At 46.0% G+C, this 21836-nt stretch overlaps 2 protein-coding genes across 2 annotated transcripts in view; both read right to left on the bottom strand.

Moving 5' to 3' along the window:
* SMOC1 (SPARC related modular calcium binding 1) overlaps positions 1-21836 on the bottom strand; it is a 124327-nt gene that overhangs the window by 65615 nt on the left and 36876 nt on the right. The window contains exons 2-3 of the mRNA XM_063118436.1: positions 6026-6197; positions 2981-3093 (exon numbers count right to left, since the gene is read on the bottom strand). Of these exons, the coding sequence (XP_062974506.1) occupies positions 2981-3093; positions 6026-6197 (285 nt within the window). The remainder of the gene's footprint in view (positions 1-2980; positions 3094-6025; positions 6198-21836) is intronic.
* On the bottom strand, positions 11850-15284 carry LOC134391908 (uncharacterized; the record flags this gene model as incomplete). Its single annotated transcript, XM_063115832.1, has 2 exons — positions 12889-15284; positions 11850-12756 (listed from the first exon to the last, which is right to left on the bottom strand). Coding segments are annotated over exons 1-2 (3303 nt in total), but the record flags the coding sequence as incomplete, so codon positions are not given.

The following is a 21836-nucleotide window of genomic DNA, read 5'->3' as shown; positions in this document are numbered from 1 at the left end:
GGATTGTTTCACATTTTCACTTATTATGACGAAATAGTAAGATACTGTCTTCTTAACAGGGACTCAGAAGGAAAGATGGAGTGAAGGAAGAAAGGAAGAATAATACTAAAGCATTTTCAGCTCTATCTTAGGCCCTTTCTACACTTAAGGATTATCCCAGGAAAATTGAAGGATCGTCCCTGCCTGCTCCTGGGATCCCCTGTGTGCAATTTTGATGCACAGGGAAGATCCTGGGACGATCCCGGGGGGTGGGGGGGAAGGCAGCTGTAGAAACAGTCTTAGTCATGTAGATTTTTTTAACCAAGCATTTCAAAGGTTATTAGGGTCATAGATACATTTTCCCACATCATTTGTGAGTGTGAAAGAAATGCCTATCTCTTAATATAGCAATGTCTTTCCCTCCAAAAGATTAGATTCAAGGTGATTGATGTTTAAATTAGGGATGTGCTCCGCTCCGATTAGGAGCGTAGAAGCAGTAGCGGATTGGCCTGCTCCGCCTTACCCAGAGGCGGAGTAGGAGCGGACCGCGGACCCCCTAGAAGCAAGGCGAAGAGAAGCGGCCATTTTTCAGAGCTCCGAGTTCAGGCGGAGCGCTCCGGTCGCCATCTTGAAAACATTTCGCCATAGGATTGCATTGCGGCAAATAATCGCGCATAACTACGTTGTTTTTGAAGCTATCATTCTGAAAATTCTTGTGCACAGAGAGTCGTGGATGGGGGTCATTTTGAGACCACTCTCACCTCTCTGCATCGTACGGGTCGCGGGCTATATTTTTGTGAAAATCGGGTCAACCGCGCGGCTCAAACTGCGTTTCCGGCTTTTCGCCCATAGGATTGCATTGAGGGAAAGAATCGGGGATAACTGGGGGGGGGTTTAAGCTATCATTCTGAAAATTCTTGTGCACAGAGAGTCGTGGATGGGGGTCATTTTGAGACCACTCTCACCTCTCTGCATCGTACGGGTCGCGGGCTATATTTTTGTGAAAATCGGGTCAACCGCGCGGCTCAAACTGCGTTTCCGGCTTTTCGCCCATAGGATTGCATTGAGGGAAAGAATCGGGGATAACTGGGGGGGGGTTTAAGCTATCATTCTGAAAATTCTTGTGCACAGAGAGTCGTGGATGGGGGTCATTTTGAGACCACTCTCAACTTTCTGCATCGTACGGGTCGCGGGCTATATTTTTGTGAAAATCGGGTCAACCGCGCGGCTCAAACTGCGTTTCCGGCTTTTCGCCCATAGGATTGCATTGAGGGAAAGAATCGGGGATAACTGGGGGGGGGTTAAGCTATCATTCTGAAAATTCTTGTGCACAGAGAGTCGTGGATGGGGGTCATTTTGAGACCACTCTCAACTTTCTGCATCGTACGGGTCGCGGGCTAGAAGTTTTTAAAAAATCGGCGGGGAAAATACCTTTTTCAAAGGGCTGAGGGGCAGAGTCAGCTCCCGGTCATGATGATCCCAAAGTTGGAGGAGGGCATAGGCAAAACAGGTAACTTGGGATTCTGGGAAACTTCTCTTTCTTCATCTGAACGGGCTTTTCCCTGTGTTTTTTAACACACCTCGCAGGGATGTTGTGTGTGGGGTGCCCGATTTTCAAAAATTCGCCAAAAATCAGGGGATGATGGGATTGCTTTGAAACTTGGCGTGCATGTGTATATCCCCATGAGGTGTCATGGTGCCAAACATGAGGTTTCTAACTTGAACAGAAAAAAAGTTGTATAATTTTTTAGCTTTCAATGCAAGCCTATGGGGGGGGGGAAACGGAGCTCCGGATCCGGATCCGGAGCTCCGGGCGGAGCGGAGCGGAAGTGGGCGGAGCGGGGGCGGGGCGGAGCGGCCCGATCCGAAAAATGGCGGATCTGCAAGTGAAGCGGAGCGGGGGGTCCGTGCACACCCCTAGTTTAAATATAGAAATGGACCTAACAAGTGAAATGTGTTTTTTGTACTCTGGTACATCCCATACTTAAATACAAGGTGAACTGTAATGGGCCTGATAAATGAAGAATCAGAATGAATTAGTGGTAATCAGTACAGAAAGCACAAGGCTATGATTGTTCAGAAAGAGTGTTTGAGTTTTAAGCAAGAAAGGAGGAATCTTATGCACTAAGTTAGCATAGCAGAGGAAAAATACAAAGGAGTGGGGTAGGTAGTTTTTTCCCAAAGAAATAGAGTACATTGGTATTTCATCTATTCAGTTTATATTACAGAATTAGGGAACTCTGGTTTTGCCTGGCTATAGCATGTTCTTAATTTAATTTAATTTCCTTTCCCTAATGTTTTATTTTTTAGCTGCCCATCAGTCTTAAGTTCTCAGAATGGCTTACAGAATGATACAATAAATAGAACAATGTACGATAAAAAGTTCTACAAATCAGATATACAAACGGAAAAACCCTAAAAGCTAATAGAGCTTTTGACCTGGTGCTGCACAGTGTCACATAAACTGTGGACAGAACTACAGAAGTTGTGTGCCACAACTGAATAAGCCCCATTTCACTTTACTCAAAAAGTGGGAGGATTTAGTGCATGGTGTTGGAGGTTCATGCAGAAGGCAGTCCTTAGGTACCCCGGTCCCAAACTATTTAGGGCATTATACTTAGAAATCGAATAGAAGCTAAAGTAGCAGTTTAGGGACTCATGACAGAGGCTCTGTATGACCAGTCCCAGTTAATAAGTACACCACTGTATTTTGCACTGGCTTCAAAGGAGACCTCAAGGGAAGGTCCATATATAGTGCATTGCAATGATCTAAACGAGAAGTTACCAGTGGATGGGAAATTGGGGCTAGGCTACATCTGTCCATGAAGGGTTGTAGCTGATACCTCAGGCTGAGCTGGTGAAAGGTACTCTGTGCCACAGAGACCCTGCACCACACACCCATAGGCACTTCAATTGTACTTTTTTGGACTATCACTTCCAAGTATATTGTCAGGAAATGTGTGTATAGGAAGAATGATGAGCATCTTGATAAAAGTCTTACTTGGGTGAATGATCCATCCTCGCTGCACTCTGGAATGAAGACTGCTTCTTGTGGCTTCTTTGCTTGATCCAGTGCTTGAGCCCTTTCTAATCTGCATTTGCTCTGACCAGCATCTGTGAAGGAGAATAAAATCCACTTGGAACTTAAATATTGGCAGGCAACAATATTGTTGCTTTGCTGTACTGTATTTACCTGTATACACAGATAACTTTCCTGGTATCCAGGATCTACCACTGATAAAAGTAACATTAGGCTCAAACTTAAGTCTTACTAAAATCACATCTTATTATGGGTGGCTTTTTCTCTCTCATTTCTCTGCATTGAGGATCTACCATATTTCTTTGATTCTAAGACACACTTTCCCCCCCCCCATATAAACATCTCTAAAAACAGGGTACGTCTTAGAATCGCGGGTGTGTTTATTATTTCTTAGAATCAACGCTTTTTTTCTGTTGGTGGTACTGAAATTAGTGTGCGTCTTACAATTGATGGTGTCTTAGAATCGAAGAAATACGGCATTGAGGATTATTGTTAGATTGACCTAATTTCTATAAAATTAAGACAAGGGGATTTTGTGTTATTTTCTGGAATGTTTTCTAGGTAAAGCTGAGTCCATGTATGACAGTGAGGTTGCCCTGAAATTGGGCTGAGTACCAGGATCAATTCTGGGTCCAGCAGCTGCACCAAACCCACTGCGAGGAGCAACCCGATGACCGATGGTGCAGAGACTGGAGTCTGGTGGCCAGATGCAAGCATGTGCACCACTTCACACAAACAGACTGGACTTAGTCCACTTGAAATCCTGATGGGGAGACCCATGAGGCTTCCCTCTCAGCACCTATAAAAGAACTATTTATTGACTTCCATTTAACTGATGAAACTGTTCTAAGCTACTGCAAGACACTAATTAAATGTGTTAAAGCTTTCCATTCACAGGTTCAAGAAGCTCTTCCCTTTGCTCCAACGGTCCAGTGTCATGACCTCCAACCAGGTGATTGGGTGTATACCAAGGTACACCAGAGAAAGACATCCCTTGCACCTCACTGGAAAGGGCTGCTCCACATCCTCCTGACTACCAATACTGCTGTCAAGATTCCAGGCATACCTACTTGGATCCACACCTCACATTGCAATAAAGTCCTGCCTCCCTTGGATCCAGGCATCGCTGACTTTGTTCCAGCTTCTACTTCAACATCACTCCTGGGTCCCAGGATAAAGACACCCAGGACCTCCCTCAGCCTGAGGTAGAAGAGATCAGCACTCCAGCATAGGTCTAGGAAGTGTATATAATAACCTACCCTCCTAGCGACTGCCTCAAGTGACACTCTAAGAGGTCACTGACAAAGACAGGTTAGCAATATTGACATGAAGCTTCAAAGTCTACCTACCTAGATGTACACAGCATACTACAAGAAAGTCCTTATCCCAGAGGCAACGCACTCCAATCCTAGACTACGCAAAACATAAATTGCATATCCCAGAACTGAACTATACTACATGCACCCAACAAACAAGTCTCCAAGTTGCCTGTCTACTGGACTTTGCCCAGAACTGAAAATACCTAGCCTCCCCGGTTCTCATTGATCCACATGTTCTTCCTCCTGTGTGCAATTGCTTTATTATATTTGTATGCTATGGGCAGGAATAAGATTGAATTTATTCAATTGTATGCCAAAGTACCAGGGAAGTTTTGTTAGAGTTGCAATGGTTCTGCCTTTTGCGTAAGGAGAAGTAAATGTGATATTACTTATGTTGTAAATGGTGCCCAAACATCTAACAGGACATGGTTACCTAGCTCGAGTCCTTCTTTTTCAGGATATTATATGCAGTGGATGATGAGACCTTGGTGCAGTTATGGGTTCACTGCCTTAGCAGGTGATTCTTTTGTCTGTGGGAATAACGCACAGACAAAATGGGAATAAAGCATACAAACACCTCCCCTTGAGATGAAGAGGCACATGTTTGAAGAGGCACCTCTCACCTATATTAGCCTGGTCCTTGAGATCGGCCATGGAGGCCCTGCTCACATGCCCATTAGTAAGATTCATCAGGTTAGCAGGCAAAAGAGGCAGGGCCGTCACAGCGCCTCATCATTATGGAATGTCCTTTCAGGGGAAGTGGATCTACGTCCCTCATTGACCATTTTTAAATGAACTCTAAAGATCTGGTTGTTTACATCCACTTAGCTGATTTATGATGTTGGCCCGCACTCCTTAAGTTGTCATTTTAACAATTGCTGCTATTTTACTACTAGTTTTAGAATGAATTGTTTTTATCTAGTTGTTATTGTGAATTTTGCATTTTACTTCTAAACATGTTTTATTGTTATTTATGATTATTTTTATTCATCTCAAGAGAGCTGTTTAGCTCTGAAACACGTAACAAAATAAAACATATCCAGCGCATCACAGACTCTATTGCTATGAAGATGACAACTTAAGAGGAGAACAACGTGCCAAAAGGTCTGCTTGTGTTGCACATTACACCCTAAAGAAGCCTCAATATCGCCAGCATATATTTTTTTAATTTAAAATTACTTATAGACATTATTTTTTATTTTAAAATGATACTTTTGCTTTGCTTTCTATGTATCATTTCAGTGTATCACTTCTATGTGCTATGAGTTTTTTCTGTTTTAAAAAGATGTTTTTAATGTCACATGCCTAAACAATAATTAAAAAAACACCACTCAGCGATCACTATTTGATCCCTTTACTCTCTACCAATATTCCCATTCTCCCCTCCAGGGCCCCTTTATTTGCCAAAGACATTTCTGGCGCAGTCCTATACATGCTTAGTCCTATAAGGTGGCTACAGAGTGCTAGGAGTTGTCGGACTTTTTTCTGTCTACACTTTTCTGTCTATTTATTTATTGACAAAATTTGTATACCTTTCCACACCATGTTAAAATAATTAATATTTTTTAAACAGAAATAGAAACCGCAGCTGGTCACTTAAGGAAGGCTTCCTGAAATAACAATGTTTGCTTTGAAAAACTGCACAACACGCTCCCATTCCATGTCAAGAGAACCTCCTTTGTCTTACCTTTGCATCTGCCTCGATGGGCCACACTCAGGCTCGCGTCCCTGCACTTTGCTCTCTGATAATCACACATCGACTCATACGTCCTGCCGTCGGAGGCACAGAGGGGCTTGGTGGGCGACCTGGAGCAGTGGAGGTTACACTGTGGGTCTCTGTCACGGTCGCTTATTAAAAACTAAAATGAGAAGAAAAATATATTTGAATTCTTTAAATTGACTATACATTTTTTAAAAGAAGCATAGGTAAATTATTATTATTATTATTATTATTATTTATTTATTTATTTATATAGCACCATCAGTGTGCATGGTGCTGTACAGAGTAAAACAATAAAATAGCAAAACACAAAATGTGAACACACTTCACTTGCTATATTTTCTATCATTATGTTTGTGCTTGCATATTATATTATTTATTTATTGCATTTATATCCCACCTTTTTTCCTCCGAGGAACCCAAGGTGGCGTACATAATCCTCCTCCTCTCCATTTTATCCTCACAACAACAACCCTGTGAGGTAGGTTGGGCTGAAAAGTTTGTGGCTGGCCCAAAGTCACCCAGTAGGTTTCCATGGCCGAGCAGGGACTAGAACCCGGATCTCCCAACTCCCAGTCCAACACTTTAGCCACTACGCCACACTGGCTTCCATTACATTCTCCCTGCTTTCTTTCCTAAAACTCAACAAAATCTGGGCCCCCAGATGTAACCATTGGATGGAGGTGGGCACTCCAGAATGAAAAAAGCAGAGAGAGGTGAACATCCAAAGTAGGTACACTAAGAAAAGAAACAAGTTTTCAGGATGCAAGAATAAATTTGTTTACAAAAAGCCCAATGCATTTTGGCCTGTCCCTTGTTTTGAGGCCTTCATCAGGGGATAGAAAATAGTCTGAAGTGTTTTCACAGCAAAAAGGTTGTCTCCTGTATTATGCTACTGGTGACTTTTGTTAATAAATTTATTTATTTATTTATTTATTTATTACATTTCTATACCGCCCAATAGCCGGAACTCTCTGGGCGGTTCACAAAATTTATTGTTGCATCCTGAGAACTTGTTTGTCTTCTTGGGGCACTCCAGAATGCACTAACGTAAGGGTGGGCAATTTATGTAGGGTGACCAACTGTCAGGATTTCCCCGGACTTGTCCTGGTTTTTGTCCTTTCCATGGTGTCAGGGGGGATTTTCTATAATTTTCAATAATGTCCTGGAATGACACACCTTCCTCTTTAAGGCTGCCATTAGCATGGCAGGAGGGAATGACATGCTTTCTTGAGGCACATCATTCCCCCACCCCGAGCTCCAATTGAGGTCTTAAAGGGGAAAGTGGGTCATTCGTGGACGTTATAGAAAAGGCCCCAACTGGAGTGGATGGTGGTGGTGCAGAATGAAATCCTTTCCCCTCCTCCACTCCAATCGGGTTCTTTAAGGTGGCGGGGGAATAACGTACTTTCTGCAGGACTCAGAAAGTGGCTTCCCCACACACACACTAGGTGTCCTCTTTTTTGGTTTCCTAAATATGGTCACCCTAATTTATGGTCTCCAAATGTTTTGGCCTACACTTACATCATTCCTCACCATTAGCTATGCTAGCTGAGGCTGATGGGAGTTGTGACCCTCCAGATGTTTCGGCCTACCAGTTGCCCACTGCAGCAGTAATGCATGCTTTTTGTACGTAACCACAAAAGGCCAATTCCAAAGGTAAATTCCTCGGAAACGGAGTATTTATTTATTTATTTATTTATTACATTTATATACCACCACATAGCCGAAGCTCTCTGGACGGTTTACAAAAGTTAAAAATGGTGTGAACATTAAAAACAAATATACAAAAAATGTAAAACCATCAGAAGCATAAAAACAACAATATCCATTTAAAACAACTATTCTGGGGTCAGTTAAAAACTCAGCATATGTTGTTAACGGCCTGGAAGAAGCGAAAAGTTTTGATGTGGCGCCGAAAAGATAACAATGTTGGCGCCAGGCGGCCTCGACAGGGAGATCGTTCCATAACTGGGCCCTCTCCCTTGTTGCCTTCAGCTACCCCATCACTTTTTCCAGGGACCAAACAAATGGCCCAAGAGAGCAGCAACTGAACAACCCCATGTATTACACAGAAAAACTGAGTCACTGTTGTATTCGCCTTGTTGCGACAGTTGCCTAAAATCTGTTATTTGCTTTTCAAGTGTAAAGCTACTAAGAACAATGTCCAAAGTTCCAGGCTAGCTGGCCTGGTTTTTAACATTCTGAAACATACATATCTGAAAGTATGTATCTTGGCAGACTAGACTAAATATCCTTTTTCCACTTAACTAATTTTTAAAAAGATTATACTCTACAGAATTAAAATCAAATTATTCTATATGTCAACAAACTCCTTTGGAGAAAGATTCTGCAAACAAGGGTTGACAAAAGACATGTGTGGCGCACACTTCATCCATTTTGACCATGATTTTGTATTTGTTCCACCGGCCACAATTGATCTTAAAGTTTGCAACTTGCCTAAGCAAACATGCTCCATAAATTTGCCAGGTTTTTCCTCCCTTTAAATAAAAATCCCTATAAACTAGCCTGCACACCCCATTTGGAAAGGTTAGATATTTTTGCACTTGCTTTTTAAAGTAGTACAGGTTATGTGTTGCCAGATTATGAGTATAAACACAGTGTTCTTGGATTAGACCACAAATCCATTTAGTCCAACATCCAGCCTACAACAGTGACCATATCTGTTTTTCACCCCAGATTCCTCCGGGAAATCAATGATTTTTGGATGTCAGGGTGGATATTGTAGAATTTTCAATAATGTCTGGAATTACATGCTTTTCCCTTTAAGGCCCCATCCACGCACTGCTCCAATCTGGGCCTTAAAGGGTTAAGCATGTCATCCCTGTAGTGGAAGAGCAGGGAAGCTGGCTAGTGCAGCGCTGTCTTTTCTTCTCTGCTGCAGTGAGAGGACAACAGGCGTCTGCAGCCGAACATGAGAGCCACGTGGTGGGGAAGGCATGGCTGTGGTGGCAAAGCCTGGCTTCCCTTCCTTCCAGCCGGGTTGTTGGTCAGAAGGAAAATAGAAGATTGCACACACAAAAATTCCCCTCTCCTTATCTGCTGACTTGTGAAGTGATGGGGAACTCTGTTGATCTCCTTCTCTGTGAAAGAAGGGAGAGAAAGAGGGGAGGGAAAGGAGGGTGCTCTTGGGAATGTTACGGAAAAACTGGAGCCCACACGGAGAAACCGGAGTCCACACCAAAGTTCTTGTTTAACAGATAGCTTTATTCGCTAGCGAAACAGCAGCACGGGATGAGTCCACGGGCGGCTGCCCTCGGGACTGGGGGGAGGGGCTTTTTATACACGCCCCTCATTCAAAGGGAACGCCTGCCCTTCGTACAAAGGGAACTTGCGCGCGCACACATTTGATACAAAGGAATTGCGTGCGCACCTTGACAGCATGACAGAACTTGTTCAAACCAGTTCGGCAGGAATGTCTGCTTCGGACCTCAAGCATGCGCAAAGAGCACGGCTTCATTTACTCCGAGGTAAGGTCATAACCGGAAGTGACAGCCAGTTCCCTCACATTCCCCCCTTTGATACACTCTTAGCGAAGGCACAGAGTGCTATCATTATTACAGAGTGTCTTCATTGATAGGAACTGGCCTGTATTCCTGCAAGGCCATTAGGTGCACTGCAGTACGTTTATCTGCAATTTGCTCTATCATATCTTTCAAACTTTGTATAATCATTGGCATAAGACAGGGTACCAGCAAGCATAACAAAATTCCTACAACAACAATACCGATCATCCCTTTTAGCCCACCAAACCAATTGAACCACGAGCCTAAGCCCTCGGCCCATTCAAACCCTTTCCACGTCTGGACTGGAACATGGGCTAACTTAACCATTCGATTCGTGATGTCTTCGATGACTTTCTTGTTGTCATCTATTTGCAAACAACAATTACTGAGATTAAATTTCCCACAAAGGCCTCCTTCCGCAGCGAGTAAATAATCTAAAGCCAAACGGTTCTGATATACTGCGTTTCTAAGCTGGGTCTGGGTTTTGGATAAGACATTCAGAGCGCGTGCAGTCTCATTGGTAATTAACTCTAATACTGCTTGCAACCGGATAATACGGTTTAGCATGTATATTGGTGTTCTGTAACCAAACATACCATCTTGTGCCCAAGTGGCAGGCCCATAATATTGGATTATCCGCTCAGGGGGCCAGTCTTCATCTGCCCAGTCACCAATTTTTATATTGGTCAGGTCTTTACGCTTTCGATCATAAACTGTATGACCTAGGCGGACCCCATCAGTTAAAGGGATCAAGAAGAAAGAGGGTCTGATCTCCCCTATGGTACAAGTGCCCTCCCAGGGTTCAGGTAGTTCGGAATATGCATAGTTTCCACATATCCAATACAATCCTCTGGGGGCTGTCCAGGCGCTATTTTGAATAGTATTCAATCTGGCCTGAAGTGTGCTTGGCCATAGTCGATTAGGGGGTATGACAGTTTGATTTGGCCAATAGGACAAGATAGTTTGGTTCAGCGTAGTAATGGTCTGACACGGGGTTTCCCCGATCTTGGGAGCCCCGGAGGATATTCTTTGGATGCACCACCTTCCAATTAGGGTGTCTGTCAGCATCCACTGACTATGGGGGTTGGGGTCAGTGGTCTCATTATACGGCTGGCTGACATTGTATTCTTGGGCTTCCCAAGGCCATTGGTCTCCTAGGTTGGTTCCTCCACATACATAACAATTTGATACATTCAGCGTTGCAGCGACAGTTTCTGCAAAAGTGACAAAGAGGTTGCGCGCTATCTCTGGCACTTCAAAAGGCTGTTCGACTTCTTTCCAAAAGTCTTGGAAGAAGTGCTCTTGTATGGTGTGGCCTGTTTCTACAAACTGAGCGAGTTTTAGGTAAATCCGCCCCAGGGGATCTGCTCCCCGTCCATGGATGCGGAGCCCGAATTGGTTCCCAAAAGTGGTCACGAACTGTTGTGGGTTAAAAACGGTAAAATTCACCAAGTTGCACTGTTGTGCCTTGCAGTTACTGAGGACTGGCACTTTGGTTAAGGAGGCGTGGATTTTACCGAGGGGGGGTGTTGTTGAATAAGTGGCCCACCATACACAGTTCCAATAAGGACAGCTGTTATCGCAATTGGCTTGTTTGGGGATGGTAGACCGCATCGGGTCTGTGGAGGGACATATATATTTGTCTTCGTGCATGTATGTCTTCTCCCAGCTGAGATCCCCACACTGATCTGGCCAGTGGGAGATCTTGCAAGGGTCTATGATCACAGAAGCTGGAGAATTTGGGGTTCTAAGGGGTATTTTCTGCAATAGTGTACCCTGCTTGTTAGCATCTCTGACCTCTAAGTGCCATTTAACAGGATTTTCTCTGGGATCAAAACATGTGACTTTGTTATTCAGTGAACATACTGAGAAAGAAACATTACGGAAAGTGCAAGACGTTTTGGTCTCAGTACACTGCAATTTACTCTGATATATAATAGTCTGTTTGATTTGGTTATGCAGTTTCACTGTTTGTATACAAGAGGAGCAGAGATCAAGTTTTGACTTCTGGGATGATATGCTCAGGGTCAAAAGGAAGAGCAAAATAGGCAGAACATGCTTCGGGCGGTGTCCACCTCTTCTTTCCAGGTTGAGAGGGGATGCAGCGCCCCCAGTTATTTCGCTCCCTCGGTTGCCGGTCCCGAGGAGTCTTCTCCCGTCGCGTCCAGCGGTGAGGGCTGTTTCCTCAGGGTGAGCTTTAGGCCCGCACCTTTCGTGGCCTGCCATCTCTCGGGTGCGGCTAATTTTGCTCGGCTCCAATGAATCCAACTGGAATTCCCTTGGACCTTTAAAGCAGTAGGAGTAGTCAGTATAATGGTATATGGCCCGTCCCATGTCTTCCCTAACAGGCTTTCTTTATAACTCTTTACCCAGACTTCATCCCCAGGCTTGAAGCCATGAACAGGGATAACTATTCCTAAGGGAGTCTGTTCAGTATGCTGGCTCATTTCTAGCACTGTCTGATTCAGTTCTTTTAGAATCCGATTAAGGTTGATCTCGCCACGAAGTGGCAGGGTCTCGACTGTAGCTGGCAGCGGCGGAGGCCTGGCATAGACTAGTTCATATGGAGTCAGCCCGTTACTTCGGGGGGTGCACCTCATGTGGAGCAAGGCAACAGGGAGCATCTGAGTCCATTTAGAGTGTGTTTCTGCGCACATTTTGCGAAGGTGTAGTTTCAGGGTCTGGTTGGCTCTTTCTACTGCCCCGCTGCTCTGCGGTCTCCAAGCACAGTGTAGCTTCCAGTCTATATGAAGTGCTTTGCTAAGTTTTTCAGTGAGCTCGGCTTGGAAAGCTGGTCCATTGTCAGAGTTCAGCTGCTGGGGCAGGCCATAGCGAGGGATGAGGTCTTGGATCAGGTGTTTCGCTACTTCTCTTGCCCCTTCTGATCTGACTGGCCATGCTTCTACCCATCCCGAGAACGTGCATACGGCTACAAGGGCGACCTTGTAGCCTCCAGCTGGCGGCATGTGGGTGAAGTCAATTTGCATAACTTGAAAGGGTCGGCTGCCTCGGAGTATCTGGCCTGGGGGAAGCACAGGTCCTTTCTTTGGGTTATTTCGTGCACAGGTGACACATCTTTTGGAAGCTTCCATGCAGTGGGTGGCTAACTTGTCTATGTACATGGTCTTTTCGATCAGATGCCGAAGGGCTTCTTTGCCTAGATGGCATTGTCTGTGCATGTGGTACACCGCAGTTCTGGCAAGACGTTCTGGCACCCAAACTCGGCCGTCCGGCAAAATGTAGAAGCCTTTTTCTTTTCTGTATTTATGTTCTTCAGCTTCTTTCTCTTCTTCTTGGCTATACGGAGGCGTCATGGCAAGAGGTGGCAGGGAAATCAAGAGGGCGTGGCTTGTTTCTCGTACTGGCTGGTTGGCGGCGTCTTTGGCAGCCTGATCCGCCCTCTGGTTCCCTCGAGCAATTGGGTTAGATTTCCCGGTGTGTGCTCTGCAGTGAATCACCGCAACCTTCTCTGGTAGCCATACAGCTTGTAAGAGCCTCTGGATCTCTTGTGAATGTGCTATTTCTCTTCCTTCGGCTGTGAGGAACCCTCGCTCTCGGTACAATGCTCCGTGTACTTGGAGAGTAAGAAATGCATATTTTGAATCTGTGTAGACCGTGATCTTCTTTTCTCTTCCCCATTCTAGTGCAGCGATTAAAGCTAAGAGTTCAGCTTTCTGAGCGGACGTGCCAGGTGGAAGCGCTTCAGCGATTAGGACCTCATCTTCTGTTACTATGGCGTAACCCGCCTTTCTGACACCGTGCTGGACAAAACTGCTTCCATCAGTAAAAAGGATGATGCTGCCAGGCACAGGACTGTCTTTTAGGTCGGGTCTGCTAGAATGGACAGTGTCCATTATTTCTTGGCAATCATGTATAACTGGCTCAGGCAAAGGCATCAGAGTCGCAGGATTCAGGGCTACGCAGTCATTCACTTGCACGTTAGGGTTCTCACACAGCAGCGCTCGGTATTTGACAAGTCGGGAGTTGGTCATCCACTTTGGTCCGTGGGTTTCTAGCAGAGCTTTCATGGAGTGTGAGGCAGTGATTTCTATGTGCTGCCCATAGGTAAGTTTAATGGCTTCAGTTAAGAGCAGGCATGCGGCGGCGATACATCGGAGACATCCTGGCCAACCTCTGCTCACAGGATCAGTATTCTTGCTTAGGTATGCTACAGGCCGATTCCACGAACCCACTCTCTGGGTCAGAACGCCCACGGCTGTGCCCTTCCTTTCGTCTACATACAGGTGGAAGGGCTTGCTGATATCAGGTAGTCCTAGAGCGGGTGGACTGGTAAGGGCTGATTTAAGATTCCGGAGGCTCTCTTTTGCTTCAGATGTCCAGTCTAGGGTCCCGGATTCAGGGACTTTCTGTTTCAAGAGTTCATAGAGGGACTGTGTCAGGGCGGCGTAGTTCAGGATCCAGATCCGGCAGTACCCTGCCATGCCCAGGAAAACTCGTAATTCTTTTTTGTTCCGGGGCTGGGGTATACAATTGATTGCCTGGGTCCTGCTGGCAGCTAAAAGTCGAGTGTTCTTCTTGATGATAAACCCCAGATATGTCACTTCTTGTTTACAGATTTGGGCTTTGGTTTGACTAGCACGGTAACCTGCAGTCTCCAGATGTCTGAGCAGGGCAATGGTGTCAAGGAGGCAGGTCTCTTCAGTATGCCGGGGCAAAAGGAGGTCATCTACATATTGGAGGACTAGGCCAACTTCTTCCTGGTATTTTTGCAAATCCCCAGCCAATTGGCGGCTAAAGAGAGTTGGGGAATTCTTGAAACCTTGTGGGAGGCGGGACCACGTGAATTGTCTCTTTCGCCCTGTCCGGGGGTGTTCCCATGTGAAGGCAAAGATTTTCTGGGAATCAGGGTGCAAGGGAACCGTGAAGAAGGCGTCTTTGAGGTCGATGACCGAATACCATAGGCTGTCACCTGGTATCAGTCCGATGAGGGAGTAGGGGTCTGCTACTGTGGCTGCGATGTCTTTCGTCTGCTGGTTCACAAGGCGAAGGTCTTGAACTGGTCTGTACTGGTTAGTGCCCGGTTTCTTGACTGGGAGGAGGGGTGTGTTCCAGGGTGAAACGGTGGGGACCAGGACTTCAAGTTGCAGCAGTTTTTCAAGGTGCTCATGCATTGAAACTCTGGCTTCTAAGGGAATGGGGTACTGTGGCTGGTTAACAATAACATGAGTGGGCTTCAGATCAGTGATGACAGGATAAGCTGACAATGCTAACCCTCTGGGATTGTTTTCGGCCCAGACCCCTGGCACGGCTCGGATGACTCGAAGGGCGACTTCGGTATGGATAGTGTGGAGTGGAGCGCAGAGGCCCATAGAAGGTCCCATTCTCCACGCTTCTCTGAGGGGACAGGTGATGACAAGTGGCTGCCCTCCAGCAGTACCTGTGACCTTGCCATCTGGATGGAAAGACAGGGTCGCTTGGACTTTACAAAGGAGGTCTCTTCCGATAAGTGGTATGGGGCAGGACGGGATCAGGATGAATTCATGTTTCGTGGCGCAGGCTCCTATCTGGATCCCTTGGGGCTTGAAACAGGGTGCTCGTAAAACCTGGCCTCCTGCCCCCACAACTGGCACGGAAGTTTTCTTCTGAAGGGGCAAGTGGGAGGCATTAATCAAGACTGACCTCTGCGCTCCTGAATCTATTAGTCCTTTAATTTTCTGTCCTCCCACTGTTATTTCCATAACGGGGTCGGGAGGTAAGGGTCCCCGCGGAGGCTGTCAGTCTTCTTCTTCATAGCAATCTTCCATGGTCATAGTTCGGACGGCATCGCGAAAGTGTGGTTCCAGAGGTGTTCCTTGTGGACTGGGGAAGGCAGTTGGTGCAGGACCAGGATAGCCACGGCCTCTTCCTCGAGGGGCCCCACGTCCGCGGCCTCGATTTAGTCCAGCAATGACATTCTGTTGTGGTCTTACGGGGCACTCTGTCTTCCAGTGGCCCTCTTCTTTGCAGTATGCACACTGATTTCGGCCTAGGACTGGCCGGTGTGATCTCTTATCTGTCAGTTGGGGAACTTCCGGGCGCAGGGCGGCCGCGATGAGGCTGGCTTTTTCCTTCATCAACTTAACCTGCTCTTTTTTCTCTTCAACCTCCCGGTTGACATAAACTCGGTCAGCCAAGGCTTTCAGTTGCGTTAGTGACATTCCTTCAAACCCATCTGCCTTCTGTAATTTCTTTCTAATATCTGGGGCTGCTTGTGACACGAAGGAGAGAACTACGGTCTGCCTGTTGTTCGGATGTTCAGGGTCTATGGGAGTATATCGGCGGTAGGCTTTCATCAGTCTTTCAAGGAACATCCCCGGGCTTTCTTCTTTCTGTTGTACTACATCATGTATTTTTTGCATATTCATCATCTTTCGTCTGCCTTTTTTCACGGCCTCTATGAAAGCCTGCTGGTATTCACGTTGAAGGGCCCGGTGATCTGCATTTTGGATGTCCCATCTTGGGTCTAGTCGAGGTGCATACTTGGCGAGGGTCACCTGGGAGTCTGGTTGGTTGTCTAACTGCCCTCGGATTCCTGCAGCCTCTTCCAAATTGGCTTGGATCTGCAGTCTCTGTTCAGTTGTGAGGAGGTAGCCCATTAGTTGCTGGATGTCGCTCCAGGTTGGATTATGGGCAGCAATAACTCTTTCAATCATATCTAGGAACTTTTCTGGTTCTTCTTCATAACCTGGGCCATGAGTTTTCCAATTAAGGAGGTCTGAGGATTGGAAAGGCAGGTAAGTGTAAGTAGTAACAGTTTGGTAGCTTGGTTGACCGTTGGCATCTTGTCCAGGAACCAGGGCTGTGGCTTCCCTGACTGGCAGGATTCTGTTGGCTTCTCTCCCCTTTTCCTTCATCCGGGCTCGGGTCTTCATTTTGGACCTCTGTAATTCAGCAGTCAGGTCTCTATTCCGGCTGGGGCTGCGGTGGTGGCTGGGCCCTTCTTCTTCTGAACTGGCTTCAGAGGCAACAACGTGTTCTCTATTTCGGCTAGAGCTGTGGTGGTGGCTGGGCCCTTCTTCTTCTGAACTGGCTTCAGAGGCAACAACGTGTCGTGGATGTGGTGGTAGGTTGGGGCCAGGCACATCCTCCTGGCGACGTGGTGGTAGGCTGGGGCCAGGCACATCCTCCTGGCGACGTGGTGGTAGGCTGGGGCCAGGCACATCCTCCTGGCGGGGAGGAGATGACGCGCTCGGGGCCGGTGAGGGGGGCAGAATGTCTGCTTGTCCAGGTAGTAGCGGGACTGGAGCAGTGGGCACCACTGGTGGGGGCCTCATCTGGGGCGCCGTAGGCGAAACATAAGGCGGCGGCAGTTCTTCTGGAGGACAAGGTATGATTGGTTTGTCCTTTGAAGCAGTGTAAGTGAGCTGCTTCAGGCGGTGGGGTTGGATTCTTTTATCTTTCTTCGCCTGGTTCATCATTATTAGGGCTGCCTTTTCAACCATCTTTTTCGCCCATGGTGGGGGGAGCTTAGCCACTTTCAGCCACCCTTCAATGTATGGGATATCTTCTGGAGTCAGAGGCCCCCCTTCTACTATAGCTAAATTATATATTCTGGTAATATAGGATTCAGAAAAGGTGCCTTGTGGCGGCCAGGCCACAAGGGGGCCTAGGCTCGGCCAAGTCCAATGGCACTTATAAGTCATGGTTTGAACATTACACTGCGAAGTATCAAAAACTTGTGCAAAATGCTCTACCATGAGATCTAATGGAGTGGAAGAACCTCCCCCCATCCTAACTTTCTAAATTCACCAGACAGACAGACAAATCAGGTGGGTAGACGGGGAACCAACTGGCTATCGGTAGTGGGGGAGTCAGCTGGTGAAACAATAGGTTCACAATCACACGCTGCCAGCCCACGTTGCCGGAATTTCCAGGTACCAAATGGCACCAGAGGACTGATGGATCCAACGGCCAACTATGGAAATCAGGCTGCCATTCACACACCAATTACACAGAGACAACACCCTCTTTCCCAAATCCAGCCCAGCAGAGAAACAGAAAACAGAGAAACCTTCCGGCTTCTGAGGGGTTGATCCAGCCCCTCCTTCAGCTCCTGGGAGCCGGCTGAACAGAACAGAAACAGATTACAGAGAGAAACATTCTGGCTTCTGAGGGGTTGATCCAGCCCCTCCTTCAGCTCCTGGGAGCTGGCTGGACAGAACAGAAACAGATTACAGAGAGCTCATTGTTACTTGCCTGTTTGAAGTTCCGGCGCCGGTTAGAAAGGTATCTGTAGCAAAACTTCCACAGAGGTTCAGCTGCGTCCACGCCACCCCCTCCGGTCAGTCCATCCCCAGATCACCAGGCATCAGCAAAGCCGAAGGCAAGCTGAAGGCGCGCTCCCAATGAGTGTCGACGTACGCCTGCGGGGGGGTTGCAAGGAGGCGAGCTGGTGGGGGAAATCTCCCTGGCAGGCTGTCCAGTACTCCGTGAGGTTTCCTTGTTGAAGGAAGCGGCCCCACGTTGGGCGCCAGGAATGTTACGGAAAAACTGGAGCCCACACGGAGAAACCGGAGTCCACACCAAAGTTCTTGTTTAACAGATAGCTTTATTCGCTAGCGAAACAGCAGCACGGGATGAGTCCACGGGCGGCTGCCCTCGGGACTGGGGGGAGGGGCTTTTTATACACGCCCCTCATTCAAAGGGAACGCCTGCCCTTCGTACAAAGGGAACTTGCGCGCGCACACATTTGATACAAAGGAATTGCGTGCGCACCTTGACAGCATGACAGAACTTGTTCAAACCAGTTCGGCAGGAATGTCTGCTTCGGACCTCAAGCATGCGCAAAGAGCACGGCTTCATTTACTCCGAGGTAAGGTCATAACCGGAAGTGACAGCCAGTTCCCTCACATGAGCAGAAAGGATGGAAGAGGACCTCTTCTCTCCCTCACTGCGCCTGAGTAATTTGTGGATCTGGGTTGCTGTTTTTATCCCTTTTCTTACAGGATTTAATAAAAACAAACTAAAACAAGTCTTTTAAGATTGCTCTGGGGAAATGGATTTTTAGTGTAAGAAAGAAGGTAATAGACTCTTCTTTCTTTCCTGAGGTCCAGGTGAGCAAGACAGTCAGGAGGTCTTTGCTGATTGGCTTAAACAAAGGTGACAAAAGAGTAATGTAGGCATACCTGCTTACACAATATTGGGTTTTCATTTGGCTTAAACAGGAAGGTTTAGAAATCAGTATAAAATATTTTATGATGGGGCTTCTCTGGTTGTTGTCCTGAGGTATGATCTGAAATGTGCAAGTGTCAACATGGAGGAATTAAAGCAATCAGAGCTCGATGGCTAGCCAAAAAGTTGTATGCAAGACATCTGCAATGTACTTGGGCTGTGCAAGGCCTTAATATCTTATGGAACCTGTTTTTCTGCTCTTCTCCAAGACAAGAAAACTTTAGTCCCCTTCCAGATATAAGCCGTGTCTTCCCAGAACAACAGAATTTGGGGGGGGGGGGCTTTATAACAAATGTTAATTAATTAGATTTATACACCATCCAACTGGCAAATGTCATAAGGGCAATTAACATTGTTTGATGTATCTTATCATTATTCATGTGTGTCCACACATGCACATTATAAAAAACCATGCAATGCACTGATGGTCGTTTTGCATGCTAGGGTGACTTCTTCTGAATTATTTAAAGCATATTGTAAAAGTCATGTTTTTTCTGCTGAGCCAGTGTGGTGTAGAGGTTAAAGTGTTGGACTGGGAGATCCGGGTTCTAGTCCCCACTCAGCCATAGAAACCCACTGGGTGACTTTGGGCCAGTCACAGACTCTCAACCCAACCTACCTCACAGGGTTGTTGTTGTGAGAATAAAAATAGAAAAGGAAGAGGATTATGTACGCCGCCTTGGATTCCTTTAAGGAAAAAAGTGGGATATAAATGCAATAACATATCTACTCTTAACTTTATGTAATTACATTCGTATTTCACCTTTTTTCCAGGAACTAAAGGTGGTAAACAAGCTGTCCCCCCCCCTCACATTTTATCCTCATAACAATCCTGTGATGTAGGTTAGGCTGAGAGGTTGTGAGTGGGCCAAGGTGACTCCTCTAGGCCATGGTTTGAAAGTTTGATGTTGGAAGTTTTTGTTAATTGAAGACTTTGAGGATCAGTCCCACTCCCATCACTTCTCACATCACTATATAATTTATAGATGTGTGAGAGCAGCAACTCATTTTAGTCTTGTGTACTTCTTTTCTCTGAGACATTTGTTCATTGATTCTCTTCTAGTTATTGTTCCATTGCCTAATCAAATTGTACCTGGTTGTGGGCTGTTGGGGGGAAGGTCCTGCATCTCTCACCTGCCTCTTCACCTCCCCCCACAAACACACCCCTGGCACAGGCCTTGTGATGGTGAAGCTCTACCCTTGGAAGAGGCAGAGGTGGTTGTTATTATTATTATTATTAATTATTATTATTATTATTATTATTATTATTATTATTTGTTACCCGCCTCTCCCTCTGGATCGAGGTGGGGTGCAACGCAATTAAAAACAACATAAAATACACAGAGTCCAGAAATGATAGAATTCTGGACTGTGCCACTTCAGGCTAAATAGGAGGTGCTTTACTCACTGCAAGCAGAAAGCTAGCACAGCAGGGAGCAAAGGTTTAGCACAGTCCTCTCTATGATGTGTTGGTTTTTACTTGCAGGAAGGATTTGGTGGTGGGGACACCCAAGAAGATATGCCTTAGTCTGTGATATTTTAGACTAGGAATAGGCAACCTGGTATCCTCCACATGTTTTGAAGTACAACTCCCATAATTTCTGACCATTGGCCATGTTGGCTGGGGCTGATGGGAATGTAATCCAAAACCAGTCCATCAAATGTTAATTTCAGTTACACTGAATGTCTCACTTGTTCTTTATTTCAGTGATTTTAACATTAAGATATTATGTAGTACAGGTTTGTCTTGTGAGCTGTGGAATCAGCCATGTGACCAGGGCCACACACCCTTGGGGGCTGGGCATGTTACGGTGGGCATGCCTCCTTGAGCACCAGCCATGTTGTCCTCCTTTTTGGTTTCCAAATATCACAGAAAGTTCTGAATGCTTATAGCAGCATAGTATATTATGCTGCTATAAACATAAAATATAACATATTTCAGAGCCTTTCTGTATGTTTAATTCCTTGACTAAAAATGTATGTGACTTGACCAGTAGTCTGTGGCTTGGCTCATTTTCTTGAGCTCTCTACTCAGCATATAAATTATTGCCTAATTTCTGGTTATGTTACAGTTGTAGGTTGGATTGTGTTGTAAAGTCTGGGGCTCCAATAGCATGTAGAGGAAGTACTGCTTGGTGACAGGAGACCTATAAGCAAATACGAGAGATGTACCCCTTAGATGAACAGAGTATTTTATGATGTCACACCCAAGTGTCAAAAACATTTTATTTCAAGGGTGGGAAATCCTAGGGAGGAAGAAGTAGATGCTCTGGGGAACAGATGGGTACCAGCAGCTAAAGATCCGTGCTACGCTTATTTTCTGAACCCAAATGTTAGAATGCAATTCTTGCCTAAGGTTTTAAATTGTGCAGGGTGCCTCCATGAGCAGAGGGTCCCTGCTTCAGAAGTCAGGCCCTTCAAGTCATAACAGGCTGCAAACAAGGGGAAGGTGACATACCAGAAAGAGTGGGGATTGCCAACTCTCCATCACACAATTTTAATCAGGTGAAGAAAGACAACCCCCAAATTAGGGCTTGTGTTATTTGATCACCCCTGTAATATAGTATCTATTTCCAGATAATGACTGTAGATAATGAGATTTTACAATAGTCTATTTCTATTCTAAATGCACAAATCCTTGTGTGATTGCTAGAGGAGAGGAAGTCTTTCAGAAGTATTCCAAGATAGCAGCTGCCTTAAACCCCTTCCTATTGAACGCGAATTTACACAGGTGCATGTTTATAGCCACTTCCCAGACTAATTCAGCCTCCTCTGACCTGGGAAGATGGCAGAGGAGAGATAAGAGAGGTCCGAATAAAGCTAAATTTGCCAACCAAGGGCATCTGCTCTATCTCTCCACACCTCAGCACCACTGCTGACAAAAACAACAAACACTGATTAAAGAACTTTTAAGGCCTGTGAGAAAAAACAGATTCCTCGCAGCTGCTCAGCAGCTGGAATCACTTTGAGAATTTGGCTTGGGAAGGGTCTGTCCCTCAATGGAAAAGATGCCTGGTGGTCACCCATTCTTGGCTCCATCTGCACACATCATAACATACAACTGAGCAGTTTATGCAATC

This window comes from Elgaria multicarinata, chromosome 2, assembly GCF_023053635.1.
Source record: "Elgaria multicarinata webbii isolate HBS135686 ecotype San Diego chromosome 2, rElgMul1.1.pri, whole genome shotgun sequence".
Classification (NCBI taxonomy): domain Eukaryota; kingdom Metazoa; phylum Chordata; class Lepidosauria; order Squamata; family Anguidae; genus Elgaria; species Elgaria multicarinata.
The sequence above is the reverse complement of the archived record's forward strand: the minus strand, read 5'-3'. Positions and strand labels throughout refer to the sequence as shown.